General features: G+C 30.9%; 1 protein-coding gene across 6 annotated transcripts in view; it reads left to right on the forward strand.

Moving 5' to 3' along the window:
• The window catches only part of LOC129002321 (glutamate receptor ionotropic, NMDA 2B), a 679,287-nt gene that overhangs the window by 633,108 nt on the left and 22,433 nt on the right, over positions 1–23,746 (forward strand). For all 6 annotated transcript variants that reach the window (XM_054430034.1, XM_054430032.1, XM_054430035.1 and 3 more), the window contains 6 exons: positions 11,138–11,316; positions 12,605–12,792; positions 14,210–14,436; positions 19,530–19,713; positions 20,389–20,533; positions 23,136–23,365. In XM_054430034.1, the coding sequence (XP_054286009.1) occupies positions 11,138–11,316; positions 12,605–12,792; positions 14,210–14,436; positions 19,530–19,713; positions 20,389–20,533; positions 23,136–23,365 (1,153 nt within the window). The remainder of the gene's footprint in view (positions 1–11,137; positions 11,317–12,604; positions 12,793–14,209; positions 14,437–19,529; positions 19,714–20,388; positions 20,534–23,135; positions 23,366–23,746) is intronic.

The raw sequence follows: 23,746 nt of genomic DNA on the forward strand, positions 1-23,746 counted from the left end.
TGTTATGTTAAGCAAATAATTTTATGCCAAAAGCTAGTTTAGAATCTTAGCGTCGGCTGCTAGACTTTTAAAAAATTAAAACTTAATTTCTAAAAAACTGGGACCCTAAACTAAAATTATGGCTTCGACATTCCCTAGTTCTCAAAATTATCTTTCTTTCAACACAAAAATCATGAAAATCCGTCGAGTGGTTGATTCAGAATCGTGAAATAAAAAAACACTGTTTCGTTTTAATATTATAGATAATTTTAGAGATAAATTTAAAAGAGACAAGTCATGTAAGAATATTATTTCCAAATGTACTAAGGTTTGTTAAATAATTAAGGATGAACAATGTTTTATTTACAGTTTTTTTTTCTTTTACATTTTGTTATGCTTTTTCTTTACAGAAGAAAATACGGGCTCTACAATAAGGGAATTCCAACTATAAAGAAAATCGGCATCCAAATGGAAGAAAGTTCTGCAAAAAAAATAATAACATTCGAATATATTATCAGAAATATTCAATATTGCAATCATAACTCAGTTAAAACTGAAATATACGGAAAGAATCTTCAAATTATTCCTCACCTTAAGAAATTGGTTTGGATGTTTTATCTTCCTTTTGTAATATTTTTCTGTTATAATCTGAAGAACAAAAGTAAAAAATAACTTTATAACGTTTATAAGTTTAAATATTATTATTAAAAGTTAAATACTAATAGATAATACATATATGGTATACAAATTAACATTATATAAGGCTACCTTCCGAAATAATATACAGTTATATAAATACATACGAATACAATATTAAAAATAAGAAACATCGATGTTTTATGGTTGAGCTTACAAATAAACCCTTAACAAAATATATGAATACAGCGTCAGACAATGTGATACATCACTTCCTATGAAACACACTTCAGCTAACAAAAGCTTACATACACACACACACACACACACACACACACACACACACACACTATTAGGTATAGATCTATGCATATTCATCAACTAAAGTTCGAATCGCCATGCACATACAGTGAAGAGATGTTGACTATTCCCCTCTCCCAAATCCTAACTTGCAACTGTAATTATGTATTCAGCATTCATCGCTTGTTGGGTGACAAATTGTTTTTTAACTTCGTGTGTCCAACACAGGCTGTCATTTACCAAGGATTTCATTTATCGTTACAAACTATTATTTGCAGGGTTTCAACGTTTGTTTGAATCTAATTTACTAAAGTAGAATAATATCACAGATTTGATTAAACAGCAACTGAATACCTAATGTAACATGTTGACAATTGCTCACCGTTAAGACTAATTGCAGTTTTTTTTTCATTTTACTCTACTTAAAGAATATTTATAAAAGACATCAATATAGCTGTGTTGCAATTGAGGAAACAATGATTGAATGTAGAGAAACAAAGAAAGATACATTAGTCAAACATGTACCCTGAGAAAACTGTTAGCATTTTTATTAATAAATATTTTTAAAGCACAAAAGTTGTTATAACTTGTTCTTTAGTGAAACATACGACATATAGAAACCATACTGAACTAAATAAATATAAATCAAGTCCTGATCATACGAGGTTAATTCATGCATTCTAAAATTACTTAAGGATGATAATCTTATCCTAAAAGGTGTACGATTACCAAATGTTTAGTGATGGCATTCAAAAAACATACGAAGAATCTTACACTGCCTCACGTATATTTAAATTAATCTAATACGGTACTCGAATCTCTAGTTTAAACTATAATGCTTAAATTATACATTTGACAAAATTACGATTATGCATTTTAAAAGACACAGTGTTGCATGCCAATATTTTTGAAGACGATTGTTAACTTTAAATTATTCTAATAAGGTTCTCAAATCTCTGGTTAAAACTATAACACCTAAATAATGCATTTACTAAAGCAAAAACATGTTCCTGCTATGTCTGCAACAGTTTTTTTGGCTGAAAAGGTTTCATTGTTATATTACCTTGACCAGGGCTATTTGACTTTCACTTTCAGACGGAAACACTACAAATTCTGTTGTTTGACAAAGATAAAGCTTGCAAGAACACCAAAGCTTTGACTAAGGCTGAAGGAAGCCGGGTCATCGACTCAATCCAAAGAGGATCATAGGGTTTTACTAAATATTTATCTAAATAAGTTGTTAATAATTTAACTACTTTTAAATGGATAATTAATAGGTTGTGTTAAAGAAAAAATGACAAATTACTAATAATATACAGCACAAAGTATTAGAATATTGTTTTTAGGGTAGTAAATGTGTGTCTTTGTGGAGGGCCTCCTTCTTCTACAGCATAATAATATTGTTGTCATTATGGTGCTTCGCTTGGGTTGGGTTGGATTGGCTTATGATAACGACAAATAATAACATTTACAAAACAAAAAATACAATCTCGTAAATTTGAAGAGGAAAATTTATAAACACGTACATTTCTATTTGTGCTGTATTTTTCATTCACTATCGAAAAGGTACGTTTGGTAGATCTTACCTTGTTTGTCATTACCATAACTTAACCAGACTCATCTACCCTGATTGAACCACAACGCACTTAGACCTCTAAACGTAACCTAATGACTAATAATTAATTAAATACATTTTAGGTTCAAGTTAAGGAAATCTTACAAATGAGAATAAACATTTGAACCCTCTAAATGCTACAAAGACAGTGTTATATGTGTAAAAGAACACAACAAAAAATTAAATCTTCGTAGAAAGATCCTTGATTTCTTAAAAATTTAATTATAAAAGTTATAATTGTAAATACTTATTCAACTTTTCGTTTAACAATGCTTCCTGGAAATTTAGGAACCAAATAAAACGTCTTACAAAGATTAAATGACACCAGTACTACATAATAATAGCTTTAAAACATGTCCATCATTATTATGTTCCAATATTTTAAGCAATCAAAAGGTTTAACCCCCCAGAATCTTGATAAATTATGAATTTTCCTCTTTTATAAAAAAAGTCTTAATGGCATTTAATTTTCTTTCCCCCTTGGCTACAGTTCCACTCAGTGTTACTGATAATAATAGTCCCGCCTCTACGACCCTCTTAAATATGCAGGAACAGGAGCCCAGAATTACTTCATTAAACCTTCTCGTGACGTTTCGAAAGGACTTGTTTCAAACTGCGCTACTTCCCGTGTACAAAGATTATAATTTTACAATTAGTTATACAAAACCCTAACATTCCTATTAAATTGTATTTATAGAGTATTTGAAATAGTTTGAATTAGGTAATGCAAATGAAATCATCATGTTATAAACAGTTGCTCTATAAGACATACCTACTCCATAAGAATTATGTACGTATCAAATAATATAGAATGTGTGTATCGCTTTTAGGGAATAAACATTGTTGTTATAATTTGTAGTAACTGTAAATATTAAGAGTCGGCAGGAACGCCGGCCATCTTGGATTTTCTGCCCATAACAGCAATGTTAACGATTGAAGCATATTACAGCATTGTTAATTAAGATAAAAAGGTGATCATAATGCATGATTTTGCTGATCGGTGCTAGGAAACCACTGTTTAGCCTGGGGTCTGACGGTTAATAACAATGCAAAATTATTGACTCCTGCCGGCTCTTAATCTTACATTCAAATAACCGACTATCAAATAAAAAATGTAAATATTTGGTATATAAATCAAAAGTATATTTGCTTATTTTTCGCTAATTTTTGATTGATTTTTTGCATTAATCCAAGTTCTACATAACTTTTTCAGTTGCAGTCTTATATATGTCAAAATTCATCTTTCATACTTTTGAATTTGTTTAATTTATTCAACGTATCTAAAGGTATACTGCAAGCTATCACAAGAATGTAAATATATATAGAAAATTACGATGAAAATAATTTTTTACAGTTTCAGGTTGTACATACCGTCTACGAGAAAATACAATTATATTGTAGTAAATATTTAAAATCATATAGGAAGCATTTTAAATTGTGTTTGGATGCTTCTCGTTACTCAGCGTTTAATTACAAATTTCGTTAAGCAATTTATATTTTTACATGTTTCGGCCAAATATATTCTCATCCTTCCCTCCCTATAAGAGGTCAGATTTATAGGAACTTAAAAATCTTTTTTAGTTCAAATCTTTGTAATTCGAACGTTTTGCTTTATTTTATTTTTTATATATAATTGAAACATAAATTCAAAAAACATTTATAAATAGTTAAGACCAGACTCATTTGCAAATGCTGATTGGTTTTCAGAGCTTAAAGGATGTTTTTACAAAGCTCTCTCCACTACAATAGGATCTGTGCGTTCTGCAAACAAAACCTCCCCATCCTATCCCTCTCTTCAACCCCTTACATCTCATGGGTCCTACACCTATCGTTTGAACCTGTCATTCTTATAATATATATTATTGAACAATATTATTATATGTGGCTATAGATACTGCCATAATTAAGAAATTGTTCTTTATTTTAATTTAACATAACTATATTATTAATTGGTATACATAAAACAATTTTAAACGTTTCATATGTTTTATATGCCCCATGTCACTTAAAAACCAAGTTGGATGTAAACCTTTAATTTTTTTATTCAGAATCAATTTTTAAATATTGAAAACTGGAAGGCTAGGGCAAAATGAATCAATCAGTTTCATTTGAGTGATCTGGCTGTGTAAAGGATATGCTGAAAACCTTGCTCTTTTTTAATTGGATACTCGTTTGGTACCCGTTAGTTATTCAATATTAGGGTATGGACCTGGAATCATCAGGTTTGTGTATTTCCTAAACGGAATTCAAAATTGCTAGGCAAGAAGATTTTTGCCGGGGACATTTCATTCCGCTAAACGAGCCTTTTCCTAGTGAACACTATAATTCACAGTGAATATTCGTGTTTTTCAGTTTAAATTGTGCTACCTCTTTTTTCTAATATTTTGAACAACTATTGTTTCATGTTCGCACCAGGATCATAAAAATTGTTGTTTAACTGGATAAAAATGCCCCGGCAAAAACGTTCTTTCGTTGCAAGCGCTGGTCTGTTGTTTTGGACATTCAACCACACAGCTTAACCTGGTTATTTTCAGGTACAAACTGTTTAAGCTACTAAAATAGTGTAATTTACCGATGAATACAAACCTAAAGGGTCCAACAATCACCTCAAGCCGTGAATACTATGCGAGTGAATCTGCTTAATCCGTGTTTCCCGATACTGAACTCTGATTTTTTTCTAAATTTTTAAACTAATAATATATAATATATACAGGGTGGCGCAGATGGATCGGGTGGTTTTAAAATACTTGTCAAACTGTCAATTTTTAAGGTATTGGATTGAAATAAAGTGCAAAACGTGTAGTTACAATGGAAGTTTACTGACAAAAAATTAGTTAAGTTAGTTTTTAAAAATTACATCCATCAAATGCCTTCGTTCTCGAGTGATGCATTCTTGGAGTCGGTCCTTGAGGTTCCTCATTGCTCGCTCAAGCACATCACCAGGAATTGATGATTTCGTTGTGAATTGCAGCCTACAACTCCTGAGTGGTCCGGGGATTGTTCATGTAGACCCTTGCTTCAGGAGTTGAGGGCTGCAATTCACAACGAAATCACATCAATTCCTGGTGATGTGCTTGAGCGAGCAATGAGGAACCTCAAGGACCGACTCCAAGAATGCATCACTCGAGAACGAAGGCATTTGATGGATGTAATTTTTAAATACTAACTTAACTAATTTTTTGTCAGTAAACTTCCATTGTAACTACACGTTTTGCACTTTATTTCAATCCAATACCTTAAAAATTGACAGTTTGACAAGTATTTTAAAACCACCCGATCCATCTGCGCCACCCTGTATATATATAAAATAATAATAAGTGTATTGCAACTATAACTCATATATATTGCGGAAATAATAAACTGCTATTTCACTGTCATAGGATTTCACCACCTGAAACGGCATTTGAAAAGAATTTCCGCGTAGATGAGAAAGGATCGTTCACTTCCTGCCAAAGAAATTGTTACTTCCGACGCTTTGACTTTTCTTTGCAAACGAATTTCCAGACACGTTTACTGATATTTTAACTTTTCTCGGTGTAAAGAAACTTGGTTAGTCGATTCTTTGGTAATACTGTATAACTCAGTACAAGTATTCATGTATTTCAATTAAACATTCACTAAAGTTGTTTAAAAAGTAATTATCAAGGGAATTATGTTTAAGCTTATTAAATTCGATAACTAATATGTAAGGTTATAAAACTTATTGACAGTTAGTTTTATACCCAATATTTAGATAGTTTTGCGTTGTTCTTAAAGTTCCTAGGATTAAATAGTTACCCGGCTAAGTGAGCCCTTCTTTAAATACTTTGTATTCTGATTGAACACCCAGTAACAAAATCCCATTAGAGGTTGGTATAATGCGATAATTCTAACTAATGCGGCTGTCATCGAAAGATTGAAGGATATTGAATATTGTTGAATGTGTAAAAATAAAATCCTTGGCTGTAACCACTGTCAGTATGTCTTAATAATTATGATTTGATATGATATGATGATTTTTGTATGTAGTCTTTTTAATAGGTCATGCGTTATTTGTATCATTGTGCTTGTTCTTTTTTCCACATTTCACATTGAACAATAAGAATAGAGAGAATAGTCTGAAACAACTAGTAAAAACTATAAGTGTTTTATTTATTTTTTATTTTTACATTTATCACAGTTGTATGATTAAATAATAAATATAGAGATTCGTCCCAGATTTTTTAGACATAATATATACCAAAAGCTAACAACTTCAAATTGAGTTTCTTGCTTATAAAACCCTCAAAGTTTGTTTACTTTGATAGATTGTTATTTTGTTTTTTTTCATCCGGGGAAACATTTCAAGACTTCACAGCTGGTTAGTTGTATTTACCTTGAGAATTTATATTAAATAACAAAACAACAAGATTATAAAACTTGATATTTATTCAGACCATTGGGTTTTATTTCACAATTGAAACTAGTTTGAATAGTATGCAGTAACTACAACTAACTCAACTAAATGCATCTGTTTTTACAAATAAAAATCCCCCAATAAATTTATTTATATTTATTTATTTCATTTAAGTAATGTTATAATAAATCACGTTTAGTACTCATATACTATGTAGGCAAATATTTATATGAACATACGAATAAAACAACGCTTGTATAAAACAAAATTCCCAATGATAACTTTTTACTATACTCATAGAACATTGTGAAAGACTACTTATGACATGAAATATCATCACTTTTGCATTTTTCGAATTAACTATTATCAAAGCAAATGTTTGCAGTATATATATTAATTTTGAGTGATTCTTTCCATTTGGGATCTTCTTAGACAAAACTGTTGTTATTCCATAAGTTAAGAATTAATAAACCATCACGTGGATTTAAAAATAATTTTGAAAATATTATTATATTTACTTGTTTACTCATTCAAGTAGTTATTATTTTTCATTGAGTTATCACATGTCCATCATGTAATGTTATTACAAAATAAATTGTAAAAACCTTTTTCGTTATGTTTTTTTGGAAACAATAACACATTTCAGGTAAAGATTTGTATACATAAATTATCATACATATATTGCAGCATATATATGTGCATAAATATACAATTGATTTTAAATCCGTTCTAAATTTCGAAAATATATTAGCTTCATCTTGAAGTAAACTTGTTGTGAAGCCGACTCATGATTCAATCAAGTCCTTATAACTCGTCCGGCGAAAAATACAGTCTAATTGGACTCGAATTTAAGTTCCTTGCTCAAAAACTCCTCAAAGTTGGTTTACCTTTACAGTTGTTGCTGGAACTTTTCCTAAAAGGCTCGTAAGTTCATCATTTTTATTTTACTTGTGATATTCTTATTTACTCCTCAAGACTCTAAAAAAGAGTGCTAGGTAAAATTGTATTTTATTTAAGCCTTTTGACAAATAGTTTTTATAGTGCTTTGTTATGTCTGGTAATAATATAATAATATTTTGGAGAATTCGGTTAACAGTATGTCAACTTTCTGCAATTTTAGACTCTTTTAAATAATTGCTTATGAATGCTGAAATATAAAATAAAATTCCTCATATGTATTTTAAATGCGCTCAAGAAATTCTAAGTATGTCTTACTAATGGGATCCTTAATAGAAGAGGTTCACATTTTCCTTATTGAAAACATGAATTCCCTAAATACGTAGAACATATTTGCTTCTTCCTCGATAGCATTTCTAACTTGATATTAAATAATGAATAAAATACTAAAATAAGAATTATTCAAATAATTATTAATATAAAATAAATACGAAGGTAAATGTCTTACACAATTTAAAATCTCACTCTTTTTTTGGATTATTTGTTAATTTTTCAATATTGGCTAACTTACAAATCATAAAAAATCACAAACTAATACCATTATCTTATAACTAAAACCACATTCTTAAATTGAAATATGAACTTTTCTTGGTGGTTTTCTACAAGGAAAATATACACAGTAGTAAAAGTAGTACATACTGTCATATTAGTCCTCTGTCACCATAATATGGACTATTTCCAGTACTTTATTATAACGTTATCCGTTGTTAATTACATGTTGTCCCTGCTGAAAAAAAACTCGTTAAAAGAGAAAGCCGAGACAGCGGATGTTACCATTTCTTCCAGAGGAAGTTAACGATCCTTTCTTCGTTACAAAGGAAATCCTTTTCTCGATTCTTTCTGGGCAGGCAAAATTGCCTTAGAAGAGCGGTTAAATATGCTTTATCTTCAGACTATGAATCATTCTCTTTTTCCAGAAATACTGAAATCTGGTAATCCTTAGGGTCAAACTATTTAGAAGAATTTAACCTATGATATTGGTACGTACAATTTACATTAGTATCATTTTATATAAACATAATGTATAAAAATTTTTCGGCTTGAATTGAAATGTCTGAGTTATTGAATACGTAATTGACATAACATGATGTGGTATGCGAGAAAGGTTGATGCGATTGGTATAAATATGTAGCAAAGTAAAATTAAAAAGTTGTGTTTTTAGACGTCGTACTAAATGTCATGTTTTCGGTTGTGTGCTGGAACTGTTAGGTTATCAAAGATGTTTAAACTTGTTTAATTGAAGTATATAAATAGAGTGGGGTCATTTAAAACTCTATATGATGAAAAAAAAAACAGATTGTGTACGTATATACATTAATATATCACAAACATGTAGTAATACGAAAAGAGTTGTGAAAATACTTTTCTGGCAAGATTATATTGTTAGATTAAAACCTAGGTGTGCGATATTACTCTCGTGTCTAACTGTTTTTATAATAATGATTCAACTTAAGTTCTTTTTTACCCTGTATAACCAATGATCAAGATTATTACTAGTTAAAACGAAAGAGACAAACATTTGGTAAGATCTCGAGTCATGGTGTAACTATTTCTTTGTCTAGTACATTGGTTAATACGTGATGACAAGTAAATACATATACCGTCTATTAGATGGTTCATTAATTTGTAAGTATTTCTCACATGCCTGGCACTATTACAAAATAACTGTTATTCACGTATTCTATTAAGTTCGCATGTGTCAACAAAGTTAAAAATATTGAATTTTAGGCATACTTTCTAAGACCTTATCAATGTTGTTAATAGAACATTTTTGGATTATAAGGACCTAATGACTATACTTTGCTCGGCTAATTACTCCAATTAGATCCTGAAAGAAATCTTTAACACTAGCACCATCCTTTGTGATTCTTTTGAATTCCTGCCAAATGTATTTTTTGACGTTACTCCCTCAGAGCTTTGTATTGATGGCCGTTGTCTATGATTTGGCTTAAACTCTGTTATTCTGAAACATTGAGATGGCTTGCGTGGTAAAAAAAAAAACTAAATGTCTTCTTACGTGAATCTATTGACATCCAAATTAAAAATATAACTCTTAATTATTTACAAAATATCAAAAATTTATCTTTTCAAAACTAAAATTCATAAAAAATGTTATGAAATCAAATATTTTATACAGTATATTTTGTCAATCTAAGTAGATATTTAAGAAAAACCTTTATACAGGAATTTTTACATAGGTCTTATGTAATTTACCCATAATTTACTCAAAATTAATCAACAACCAATATCACAAGGATACACTATAAAATATTTTTTATAAAGTATAATATTACATAATATTATTTACCCTTATATTACATAATTCAACATGATAAACCATGTACACTTTTATATATAAATATAATTTAACTTAACAAACCATCTTGCTTATCTTATTGGACAGAGCAAACAAAACAAAACTGTTACGATATTTTCAATACAATATATAACAATTTTTAACCATGATAGGTGGAAATTTCGTATATGTGAGAATTCTCAAATTGTATAAATCAATGGCAACCCATATGTAAAAAAATCATCAAACAAATGTTTTTCAGTAGTAATAGATAAAGTTTGTGGTAACCAACATAGTAATTCAATAAAATTTCGTTAAAAAAATAATCAATTGTAATTATATTACAAATTACGTTATGATATAAAAATGCCACTTATTATACAAAATGGATTATTAAATAAGGTTGTTTAATCGTTCGAAGAGTGAAAGGCAACAAATTTGAACACTCATGCTTCACATTTTAAAAGGTGTAAAACTTTCAAGAAAATGCGAGAATCAAATTTACTCTCGAACGTATTTTAGATTGTTAAGAGAGAAACATTTGAATTTAAACCGGAGACAAATCTTAGGACAGACGGATCGGATAAAGGATGAGGAGAGGAGGTTTCACGAAGTATAAGAAACTGGTTGACACGTAAAATAAAAACGGGTTCTTAAATGAACTACACTTACTTATGTCTTCCATTGAGGGGTTAAGCTTTCTACTGATAGTCAATATAAACTTTAAACTATATACTTGTTATATTTCATCAGTGTAAAAAAGTGTAATAACATCGTAAAGCACAATATTAATCGTAGATTGAATTTAAAATATTTGAAACTGCCACTTTCATCAACACACTGTCATATTTATTTTTAAAGAAGCACCTAGTAAATATAATAATTGTTGAATTCCTAACATGATATGTTCCTAAATAATAGGTCCATTATTCCTCCTATGACCTTATGAACTCAAACTAAAACACACTTTGTATTTCAGCAATCCTGAACTCACTGTGCAAGGAGTTCTTGAACGTGAACGTATCAGCGATTCTGTACCTAATGAACTATGAGAAGTATGGCCGCAGCACTGCATCGGCCCAGTACTTTCTGCAGCTGGCCGGCTACCTGGGCATTCCCGTCATCGCCTGGAACGCTGACAACTCAGGATTAGAAAGAGTAAGTATCGTATTTAATAAGATTAAATTATTGTACTATGTTGATTCATTATCCTTGTAATACAGTAATATCATAGCAATATTTTACTTGGAATTATTTGCATTTCATTTTGTTAAACCTTTAATGTCTTGATAAAAAGGAAACTTGACTTAAATAAACATGTATATACATGTTACAATCATGTTACAATAATACAATCAAGTCTTAGTCATAATTATCTCAATTTACTGTCGATAAATTATTCTGAAAACAGTTGCTTTAGACAGGTTTTATTTAAGCCTATTAACAATTGCTCTAACTATTGCGAGTCCCATGCCTCACTTTAAATTAAAGTTTCCTAAAGGTTTCACTCGCTTAGTTTAGTCAAGAGGTGTTAGGTTAATGAGACATAAGACTGCTTAACGGTGTTACTCAACGTGTAAAAAACAAAATTAAATTTAGAGAAACAACAAATGTTACAAAGTGTTACAGCAGCAAAAGAAAACTTTGAAAAGGTAACAATATTAACAACAACTATATACAACAACAACAATATATCAACAATATTAAGATAAATTAATTTACAACGTTAAATTTACAAGAAAAGAAAATCGATAGGAAATTTTAAAGAATGAGTTACTGACAAATTATATGACTTGTTTGTTTTACAAAACTTTAGTTATATATTTGATTCTTTTTACATACTGATTATTGTCCCTGAAGCATACACGCACTCCGAAACTCTTGATCTTCTTGGTCCGGTGGCCCGTGGTGATCTCCTCGATTGTCCACTCCAGGTCCTCTCATTGGCTGATTACCGATAGGGCGTGTGGCTTATATGTTAGCGATGTTTCTAGGAAGTCAGCTCTACCGGTCATCGTATAGTTTGTGTATTCATTGTCATCGCCTAGCTCACGCCAGCTGGGAAAGGAATTTGAAAATCGATGGTCATGCTACTGTTCAACTCTGTTCACACCAACTGGTCGACTAAGTGTAATGTGAACAGTGTCTGCATAGATGAGCACCGTGGGTACGGGGTTAATCCCCTTTCTTACACTATATGTACCTGGATTGACATACGCCTTGGTCTAGTATACCGTTAAAACTAGTTTCCTCTGGAAAGCAAAGAAAAAAAAACTTATCCGTAGACTAGAAATGCAATGATGTGTTCCCAATCCATAGATATAGCTAGTTTTCTCTCCACTGCAATACAGTATACTCGAGATATAATAGCGTGTGCTATTGTTATAGAGTAAATAGTTATTATTGTAGTCAACCTCTGAGATAACAGGGTATTTCAATTTTGCAGAGAGCCTCCCAGTCCAGTCTACAGCTTCAGTTAGCCCCCTCTCTAGAGCACCAAACGGCTGCCATGCTCAGTATTCTAGAGAGATACAAATGGCATCGGTTTTCTATAGTCACTTCACAAATTGCTGGCCACGACGACTTCATTCAGGCCATTCGTGAACGTATCACAGAAATGCAAGACAGGTTTAAGTGAGTACGAACTTCTAAGTTTTATATTTAAGTGTTACCTAAACGCCGTCTTAATATTTTCATTTGTATCTCATCTGAGCTATTGGACTAAAAATATAAATCATTCAACATTACTTGCATATTAAAACTAATGATTTACCATTCTGCATCTGCACAAAATTATTATTTAATCAGGTAATCAGATACATTTAATCGAACAAACTACAAAACAATATGCTTAAAAAGTCAAGTATATTATTAAATAAACTGAATATGCTTTATTTAAAATAGGCCTAATACGTTTTACTCAAAGGGTTGGCACTCTCGTGGAAGGGCAAAACCAATATTTATAGAAGCTCTCACCCTCTGATCTTTGAATAAGTGTCTTTACTGCTCAACGTTAAATGTTTATATTTTTTTGCGTAGGGCTATAATTAATTTCAGCAATCCTAAGTAACCGTTAAAAAGTGGAAAAACATTTGGAATCAGAGGCAAATATAGATCACATTACAATTGTAATAGACATTGTAATGTATCTCACACAAAGGTCGGAACTGTAATAAACCAGTTGGAACGAGAAGAGTAATTCCAGCATATATTGCACCACATCCCAGGTGTTACACTGATGGAATTAATGTTCTCGGTTAATGTGTTTGAGTGGGGCAATAAAGTGTGACGTATATCCTATAACCGTAGAACGAAATGTAGTACATTGTAATTGCAACTCTCGACTACAATTTGATTTTTAATATAGATTTATTTTGTTCCGAAACATATTACAACAACTATATTCGTAATAAGAAATTAATAAGTGACTTTCTAACAAAGTCCGTTCCTTATTTAATCTTGCCGTGGTTCCAGGATATTTTCCTACATGGGTCCATATGAAAATTATGCTTCTACAGACAAATAAATCATGACTGTTAGTAATAGTTTCTGTAAACAGAAATTATCATATCTGAAAGTATAAGTAGCTTCATTTCGAGAATTCTTGAACAAGTTACGGTAACAACACAACAACAGACAAAGAAAAGGGGCACAGGGCGCTTTCAGCCAAAGGAACTCCCAATCTGTCTGTGTGTGTTGATAGAACCAACAATAATTGTACGTCGTTTAACTGTTCTATAAAAGTAAATATAAAATATACAATTTAAACAATTTATTGCACTTGTACAAAATTGTACAATAACAATATTTTCTTCTTGGATGTTAATAGGTTATCTAATTAATAATATACTATGATTACTAATTGTATTCATATTTTTTTTTTTTTTTACATGTATTCACATAGCGAATCGTTATCTCAACATCTTTTTTAAATGCCGGATAAGTATTTTCCGTATATTTTTAATAAGTTGCTATTTCTAATTTACAAATACAAACTTTATATCTTAATAGTGAGGGTATACTACAACTCCAAATGACTGACTGGTTTAAGGTTCACCATCCTCAACACAGTGCTGGTGACGAGGCCGGCAGATCTGCTGGAGCTTGTCAATTCTGAGTCTCGAGTGATGCTGTTGTACTCAACCAGAGAGGAGGCGACTCACATCCTATCAGCTGCTAGAGACTACAAGATCACTGGAGAGAACTACGTCTGGGTCGTCACTCAGAGTGTCATAGAGAACCTTCAGACCCCCTATCAGTTCCCGGTCGGCATGCTGGGTGAGTTTTCAGACTGATATCATAGAATAAATATAAACTGTGATGGAACTGTGTTGGATTCTTCATTTGGTATTCAAGAGGCCACGTTGATAAATTACTTGAACTGTGAATAATCAGATATAAGACTGTTTTGACGATGAATTGCAGCAACACATTCGACACGAGCTCAAGTTTTGCTTAAAGTTTACATGGCATCCACAATAGTCAATACCTTGCTGAGCAGTTGCAAAAGTCTGATATTGCAGCTTGTACATTTAAAGGAAAGTGTAAATTATACATGCGATTAAGATATGTATAATATCTTTATTATTTAGCCAGAATTAATAAATATCCTTGCATTAATGATCACAGGGTACAGTTCCAAAAAATAAAGACCTAAAATTTTTTTACAATGTTTTTTACCATTTGTTACAACAGTATCTATATAGCCCATTAGCTCCACAGTAACTATAAGGGTTCGTCTCTTCTTACCTTGCTCATGTCCAGCTTAATAAAGTGTTTAAGAAAAAAGGAAACAGTTAAATGTGTTTTATTCCATGTATATATTTCTGTTCAATTTACATGTACTATGGGCTACTTTAAATGTGAAGGTACTTTACCAACGTTGGTAAGCTAATGTGTATTTAAGATATACAATTTACTTGACTAACATTTAAGCCATACTATATTAGTACGTTTAAACAGTTATATAGCAATAAAAACATCATCATTCAGTTTAAATCACTGCAATTTAATTGTATACGAAGATAGATTATATAAGGGTAAATAGTACGTGTCTGAACCGAATTAAAAAAAAAACAATGCTATCACCCTATTTACACTTAAAGCTGACAGTACAAAAATATGTATCTACAAAAAGAATTAATAGTATCCATGAACGGTAAAATAATTGAGATATGTATCAATTGAGAAAATAAAACAAAACAACAGTATTGTTGCATGATCTAAACTAGGGTAATTTTACCAATATGGTCGTAAATGAGCAAATTAATTTTTATATTGTTAAACAAAATATTTAATCATGATTCACTTAAATTGTCAGTTTGTGTATAACATGTAGCCTATTCAAAAGAAATGGTCTTACAGTTTTAATCTTGACGAACGCTTCGTTAAACGCAATTTCTAATATGACAAAGTATACGATAACTTTCAATCCAAACTTACAAACAGTCTTTAAGCATAGTGTTTGAATGTAATTAATCTAGAACTGTAAATTTAACAAATAGTCTACAAATTAACATAAATTATGTAGCCAAACAATACTTTATCTTTGACTTTCTAGAAACACCATTTGAATTCAGCTGATTCGAATACTTTTAGTTTTAAGAAATAGAATTACGGAAACAATTTAACATGCTTAGTTGTGTATTAATTCCTTGATAAGATAATATATACTACAAAATCTAAAAGTTAAAAGGTTTTTTTAGTTATAACTAACTTGTACTAATATGTAGCTATATAAATATGAATAAACTAATTAGTAAAAGAGACAAGAATTTTCAGCTTAAAAAATTATTATAAAAAAATTAAAATTATCTTTAATAAACATTTTTATAAACTAACCAAGCTAGACACATTTGTAACAGGTGTTGAAAAATACCAAAGTTAGCATTTCATTGTTAGTTGGATGCAAGTGGCGTGTTGAAATAATTCGTCCCGCTTGTAAATTACGTTACTATTCACCTCTCCAGGTATATTACGAAACATTTTCATAGTAATTTCCAATTCAACAATTTAAGAGTAGCTGAAAGTCAAACATATATTTGTAAAAATATATAAATGTCAAAATGTAAGTGTATTTCAAGTTTAAATCATATTATTTAACAAAATACCATATTTTAATTCAAATGTGTTTAGCTAGAGTAATAAAAACAATACAAAAACAGTAGCAAAATAATGCTTACAAATGCATTTAAATGTTACTTACATTGCATATATATTTTTAACTAATTTATGTCACTAACGTCTCACTAAGGGACGTACTTCGTATCAAATGTGTGTTATTATCAAGTTAAATTGGACTCATTCTAGGCATAATGGGTTTATAGACTAAAAAACATACAACATTTATTACCAGCTTATTAATATAGAATCCTAGATTATTGCATTTCAATAACTCCACAGACAAAAGTGAAACAACAAATAACAAAACAAATGTTTATTTCGAAATATTTGCAATATATTGAAGGAAAAAACAATTAAATAAATATCTACTACTGTATTGTAAAAAAACCGTATTTGAACAAAACTTAAATATTTTCTGCAAACATTTATTGATTATCAATCATATCGTGCTTGATGCGATTCAGGGTTTAACTGGACATTTTTAAGTACAAGTATTTATTTAAAAAATCAAACTTTTAAACAAGCAGAGGGTTTTTTCTGTGAAAATAATAATCTTTTACTTAAGGTTTCAGACAAAAAAACTCCAAATATAACCCTAAACAAAATAAATGCTTTCAAAAATTTATAAAATCTATATCTGACCTAAAAGCATTGATACTGTTGTTAACAAGACCTGAGTTTGGACTGTTCTGTTCAAAAAATTTAAACAAATAGTGTTTACAAACAGAAACAATATTCAACTTATTACATATTACATAAAGACATGTCATTCCGTTTTATGTTACACACTCCAAATAGAAAGCCACTTGGTCAACTACCTTACCATGTCACATACTAGTCGTATCATAGTTATGTTTTATGTTGGCAGCACACTCATGTCCACCAACCACTTAGTCCTGGTAGCCTCTTGTTTATAACGGTCATTACAATGGCTATTACATCCACACCGGCGCTGCTAGAAGCTCTTAACCTTATTATTGGCCTTTCCGCAGAATGTAATAATTTACTTCCGAGTAAGTTAACAGAGAAAATAATGAAGAGAAACTCTTGCTACGCTTTTGTGGAAATGGTCAGACAAGGTTTTGTTTTAAAATATTCAAATATTTTGTCGATATATATACGTATTTGTACTTAACTGTCATGTTTTGGTTGCATTGATGGTATTTTTTTAGGTTTATTGAGTCTAACATTAAATAATTGTTCAGGCTGCAGAGTATTACATCATCAATTACTACCAATAAATCATCATTTCAAGATACATAGGTACACAAGAAACGTACACTTTGATTCTTAAGTTGGGGTTTAGTTTGCCTTTAATCACGGGCTAATTTCTGAGAACACTATATTACCATTACGATTTGCTTTAAAGAGTCTACAGTTCGTATTAGGGTTCGTGAAAACAAAAACTAGTTATTCAAAGCTGCAACCATTTTTTTTTTTATTTTACTTGCTTAACTGCAGTTAAACAAGTTTTTTTGCATTAATGGTTTTTTTATAACAAATTCATTAAAATTTTGTTATGGAAAAAATTGTGTCATGACGAAAAGGAAAGTAAAAATTTTTAATACCAAATGAAAAAATCAAAAACCATTTTTGATCCCAACTTTTGTATGGACACTGAAAATACACAGCAAACAAAAGTTATATGGTGATATATTTTTAAGGTATTACACATGTTTACCAATATAATAAATATACTTTTACTGAACGTTTCAACACCCGTTCAGCTTATCATGCCGTATCAGCACTGTGTAATTTTAGGCTGTTTTGCTATTATACTGAGTTATGCAGTAAACTATAGTGTTTGTTAACTATTATCAAACAAAACTAAAACCACAATTATAATGCCTGTATTTACAATAGAATCTTTACAAGACTAATTTTAATGTGAAAAGTATTGAAAACTTGTTTTTCAAATTTTAAGCTGTTGCACAGCTTGGTAATGAAGTAGTTTTCGATTATTACGTTACACATGCACTATTATTTATAAATACATCCTCTAAAAAAGTTAAGACATTCAAAGAATATTTCTTGTAATTATCCATGCCAAACATTCATATATTCATTCTCCTCTCTAATCTACAATCAAAAATAACTGATAATATGATTTTTTACACAAGATAAGGACTCTCAGGGGAATTAAATAAATATCCACATACGTCCAATAACATGTTGTACCACCCCCTTCTTCCCGTCTTATATACCCTATATGGAAGGTGGCGAGAAGCAGATACTCCCTAAGCTCACATTTTCCACTTACCCTGTTGTTCGTTGTTCTCCAGGGAAACTTGCTCTTTTGTAGACATTGTATTTGTCTTTACTGTACTTAGTTTATAGATAACAGCGTTTCATAAGAACTTTCTTTTCATTCGGATTAAAATTAGATTTTGGTCCTTCATATGTTTGTTTTTTAAACGTGTACATTTTTTAATTGTGTGGTTATTTGCATTAAAACTTTCTATATCTTTACTAATAAAAGAGGATATTACTATTTATTCGTTTGTAACTGTATTTTTTATACGTAATTTATAATTAATAATGACATATAAAGATTTAATCCTCAACAAGCTTTCTAAGTTTAAAATTAAATAAAAAAAGCAGTGTTAGTGTTTAATAGAAGAATGATACGTCTATTTTTTGATACTTGAACAAAGTAGATTCCATCTTAAGGTAGAATTTTCATATCATCTTTAGCCATGTTACGAAAACCCGGATTTTCTTTAACGAGGACCACTTATCAAAAGCCCCAAAGACAAACCTTCAATCCAGTATTGAATTATAGAAAACCTAGTGAAATCTCTTTTAAATTTTAACCTAAGAACTTCTAGCTACTAGTTGGGCACACAGTAAACCAAGTTATACTGTTTTTGTTCTAACTCTCAATAGAAACATCCAAAACATCTATAACAGCAAAAGAACCAAACATAAATTAATGTTTCTACCACTGAATGGAAATGATCACACACCTGTAAACAATATGCAAAATAGCAGGAATGAATGTTCTCTCGTTAAACCAGCTGATTTCACAGTTTGTTGGCGTTTCTACGTCATTCACAGCTGCAGAGCCGATACGTTACAACCGGTTTAGCAAATAACATAACCTAAAAAAGAAAACAAAAGCAGAAAAATCCTGTATGTACTACGAGCACAGTCATTGCTGCTCTCGAAATGTGTGGCCACAAGTTTAAAGTGGCAATGACGTACTTTGCGCTCTTAATACACAAATAATACTCTTTACGTTGTTTCAGGTGTTCACTTTGACACCTCCAGTGACAGACTGGTCAACGAGATCACGACAGCCATCAAAGTGTACGCCTACGGAGTCGAGGATTATGTCAACGACCCTCGCAACGAGAACCACTCCCTCAACACTCAGTTGTCATGTGAGGGGGCGGGGGACGCGAGATGGAAGACGGGCGACAGGTTCTACAGGTGATTGTTGTACAAACACTCTGTACAGTAATATACATGTGGTTAATCCAAATCAAAATAATAAACCACACGTTTGTAAATTCTTTATGTGTGGGAATTTTAACACAAATGAAAAAAATATGTTGGCTATGTTGAGTTCGTATGATGTTATGTCATGAATTTTTTCATCAACATAGTACAATAACGGTAAAAATGGCTCGTTTGTAAACAAATTAGGTCTAAAATCAAAGACTTCTAGAAATCTAAACATTTGAAAATGTTTTTTTCATGTGAATATTTTGCTTACTACTTACATAGTAAAATATAATAATACCGATAATATGGATATACTATAGACAATGGAAATAAGACGAAAGAATGGGACAAATGTAACTTATTATAAGAGAACGCAGAGAACGCATAGCTTTATAATGGAAAATATGTATATACTTTATATTTACTTTAACATGTGTAGAGAATTTATTTAATAAATTCAAGACTTATAATTAAAATATACATTCTTTCATGCGGTTGGTTTTCGTAAGATTATTCACAAATATTCTCAGAATAGATCACTATTATATCTATTTTTTAGTACAGTTAGTATACATTACTGTTTGTGTTTGGAAGTAGCTTGAAGGAATATACGACTATGTTTGCATACAATTGATCTTTTAATTAAATTTATATTGAAAGGTATCTAAGAAATGTGACCGTGGAAGGTGACCAAGGTAAAGGAGAGCCCAAGGTAGAATTCACAGCAGATGGGGTTCTCAAGTCGGCTGAGCTCAAGATAATGAATCTGCGGCCTGGAGTCAGTAAACAGCTTGTTTGGGAAGAGGTGGGTACAATTTTTATATTAAACTTCATCTTGACAACTCATATTTTGTTGTTGAAAATGAGTTAAAGACGTAGGCTGTTAAGTTATTTAAAAAAGGTAATAGCTCTATCTTGCTACTGGATATTAGATAAGTGTACATTAACGGTATTTGACTTAGAAACGGTCAAAGTGCCCTATAAGAAGTTACAAGTTAAAACATGCGCCAGTAGTTTCGATACGTCCTTTTTCCATTTTAGGTAATGTTTCAATTATTATAGTATTTTGATCCCTTATACATATTTCATAACAACTAACACCTATGGTAAGGTCTTTTTAAATCTTATGGGTCTAATGAGGTTAACTTATAACTTCAAAATAAATGAAAAGAACCATGCATAATCTCACTATCTATTTAATGTGATGTATAGCAAATTGCGTCATAGGAAGTTAGAGTAAAATCGCCTAAAATACATTTATCAAAGAAATTCGCTACAACATACTCATGCCGTGGTTAATTAGTTTCACAGATTAGCTGTCTTGATAGGAACAATAATTCTTGCACGTAAACTTGATGTATTTACAATTCCAATTTAACATAAATATCTATTATATTCTACTTACGGTTTCAAGTTGAGTTGATTGCTATTGAAAATTCTCATATATATAAAATTCTAAAATAGTCATAAGATGTCACTGTATTTCTTCGGATAAAGCAGCATGTATACATTTCCAAATCTATATAAATTTTAACATTGCTGTAAAACCTCTTAAATGTCAATTTATTTGCAAAATATTCGTTTTGAAAGATAGCATTTGAAAGGCTTACAACTGTGTATATAAAATAAAGAATAAATAAATAAATGCAAATAATTTCAAAACATAATTATATGTTTCACGTTTTTAAGGGAATTTATCGTTTAAAAATGGGCCTAATGTTATTGTAAATATTTAAATAACCTATAGTTTTTCATAAAAATATTCATCTTCTATAAGGTATCCCGACTAATTCGTTTAAGGCGAATACCTATCTGCCATAAGACATTAGTATGATACTTGCTATTGAATTATAAATAATACAAGGGATAAGATTACATCGTAAATTTTGTGTTGTTTCACTTCCCGATGTAATCGGCTTTAACCCACTTGTAAATCTAAAAAAAATGAATATAGCATAACATCCAGCCAATGCAGGATCCTATTGCAGAAGCGATATCCTTGCGAAGTTAACAAGACTTTATTGCATCAAGAGAATAACCAGTAATTGGACCATAAATTGGTGAGATCCACAGTTTCTCTGCCATAAATCTTAATCGCCGAGATATAACGAGGAGTTTTGCCGCTAACAAGCTTTAAAACTCCGGATCAGCATATCAAATTCCCTCATCTTACCACATCATCATTTTATTAGTCAATCTTAAAGTTTTAATGCCAGTAGGGGCTTTATTCAAGCAATAAGCTAGTAAGGTATATTAGAAAGGCATGTGAGGTGAAATCAAGAACGTGTAAAGCACCTTTGTCAATAATTGTAGATTATATTCTTCATCTGCGAATTGTACATACCTTACGGCAAGTGATGGCTTAATAATACTTGTTTCACAGTGCTGTTGTAGACTGTAGAACATTTTTAATATCTAGGAAAGTACAATTGATGATGTGCTAACCGGCAACATATGTCGATTTAAATATAGGTTAATCTTTAATAAAATATTACGCTTAATAATGTGCAATATAAATTATCGACTAATGTATAAAAGTTACAGCAAATTATTTCAAAGACTATGTTAAGAAATATCCTTACTTCATGGATCAAAATAGTTTCAGACTATTACAGTGAACACAGCTATGTTGCATGTTTGACATACTACAGAGACATACCTCTACTCTCTGAGTGGTTTCTCATGTAAGCCGCCTCACTACTGCGTCACATTGCTACCTCATTATCTCACATTACAGTTACATTTACCGTAATTTCTACCTAACACATCTTATAGTATGTCAGTTTAAAATCACTTTAAAACCAGCATATCGTACAACATTAAAATTATAACAAATTATTCGTAGGTACATAACAGTTGACTAACGAAAGTTATTTAAACCCAAATAGAACCTCATTTACCATCGATTCAAAAGGTTTCCTTGATATAAAATGCCTCTACCAAAGCGTCTTTTATAAAAGATTTTATAGTTATGTTAAGTGAGATAAGAAACTAGATGTGATCTGAAATTAAACACTATAATCCTCTTTTCGCGATGATAAAATCCAAATGTTTCCATCGAATGGAAACTGCCAACCACAGCAGCATTTAAACCGACAACTGATAATAATTGGACCGTTAAATTTAGATTGCGGTTTACAGAAAAATCAAATATCAACACCACCAAATATTGGCTAAACTGTGATAGGTTCCACAGTAAATTGGTTATAAAGTACTTCTATTCCAGAGTATTTACACATATTATAATTAGAAGTACATCTTACTAAAAACTGTTTTTAACTAGATTATTAGGTTATTAGTATGCTGATTGACTCTGATGTTTTATATTTATCTTAGCTTCTATCCCTCGGATTGAACAATATTTATTTATATCACCCAAATATTGTTTTACTCTATTCTATCCTCAGATTGGAGTTTGGAAGTCTTGGGTTCCCGAGGGACTGGACATCAAGGACATTGTTTGGCCAGGAAACTCCCACACTCCTCCTCAAGGAGTCCCGGAGAAGTTCCATCTGAAGATCACCTTCCTGGAGGAACCTCCCTATATCACTCTGGCACCTCCTGACCCGGTGACTGGGAAGTGTAGCATGAACAGAGGAGTCATTTGCAGGGTGGGAACTGACAACGATGCGGCCGAGTGAGTACACTGGTTTGCCAGTTGATAAGTGAAATTTAGGTTTAATTATAGCTTGGTAGACGTTATATTGAAGTCTTAGTTTGGGATATCTAAATAATACAGTTTTTTGTGAACGTTTATCAATATTATAAGGCTATGTATGCTAAGTAATATGTTTTTAGTATGCATAAATATCAGTTAGGAAAATATAATGACGAGTAGCTGTCAATGAAAGAGTGCTAGAACTGACCCTGCTTAGAGCTACAATGTACAGTAAGAAAATATTTAACTGTAAGCTATTCAAAGTGGTTATGTCCTTAGAAACTTAGTTTTTTTTATTATTATTTCAGTTTAAACTATTAGAGTGAAAAATATACCCACTTACTTATGATTCGATGTGGA

The sequence above is a fragment of the Macrosteles quadrilineatus genome, unplaced genomic scaffold (genome assembly GCF_028750875.1).
Source record: "Macrosteles quadrilineatus isolate MER2022 unplaced genomic scaffold, UCM_ALF_1.0 Scaffold_9__3_contigs__length_116548681, whole genome shotgun sequence".
In the NCBI taxonomy this organism is placed as follows: domain Eukaryota; kingdom Metazoa; phylum Arthropoda; class Insecta; order Hemiptera; family Cicadellidae; genus Macrosteles; species Macrosteles quadrilineatus.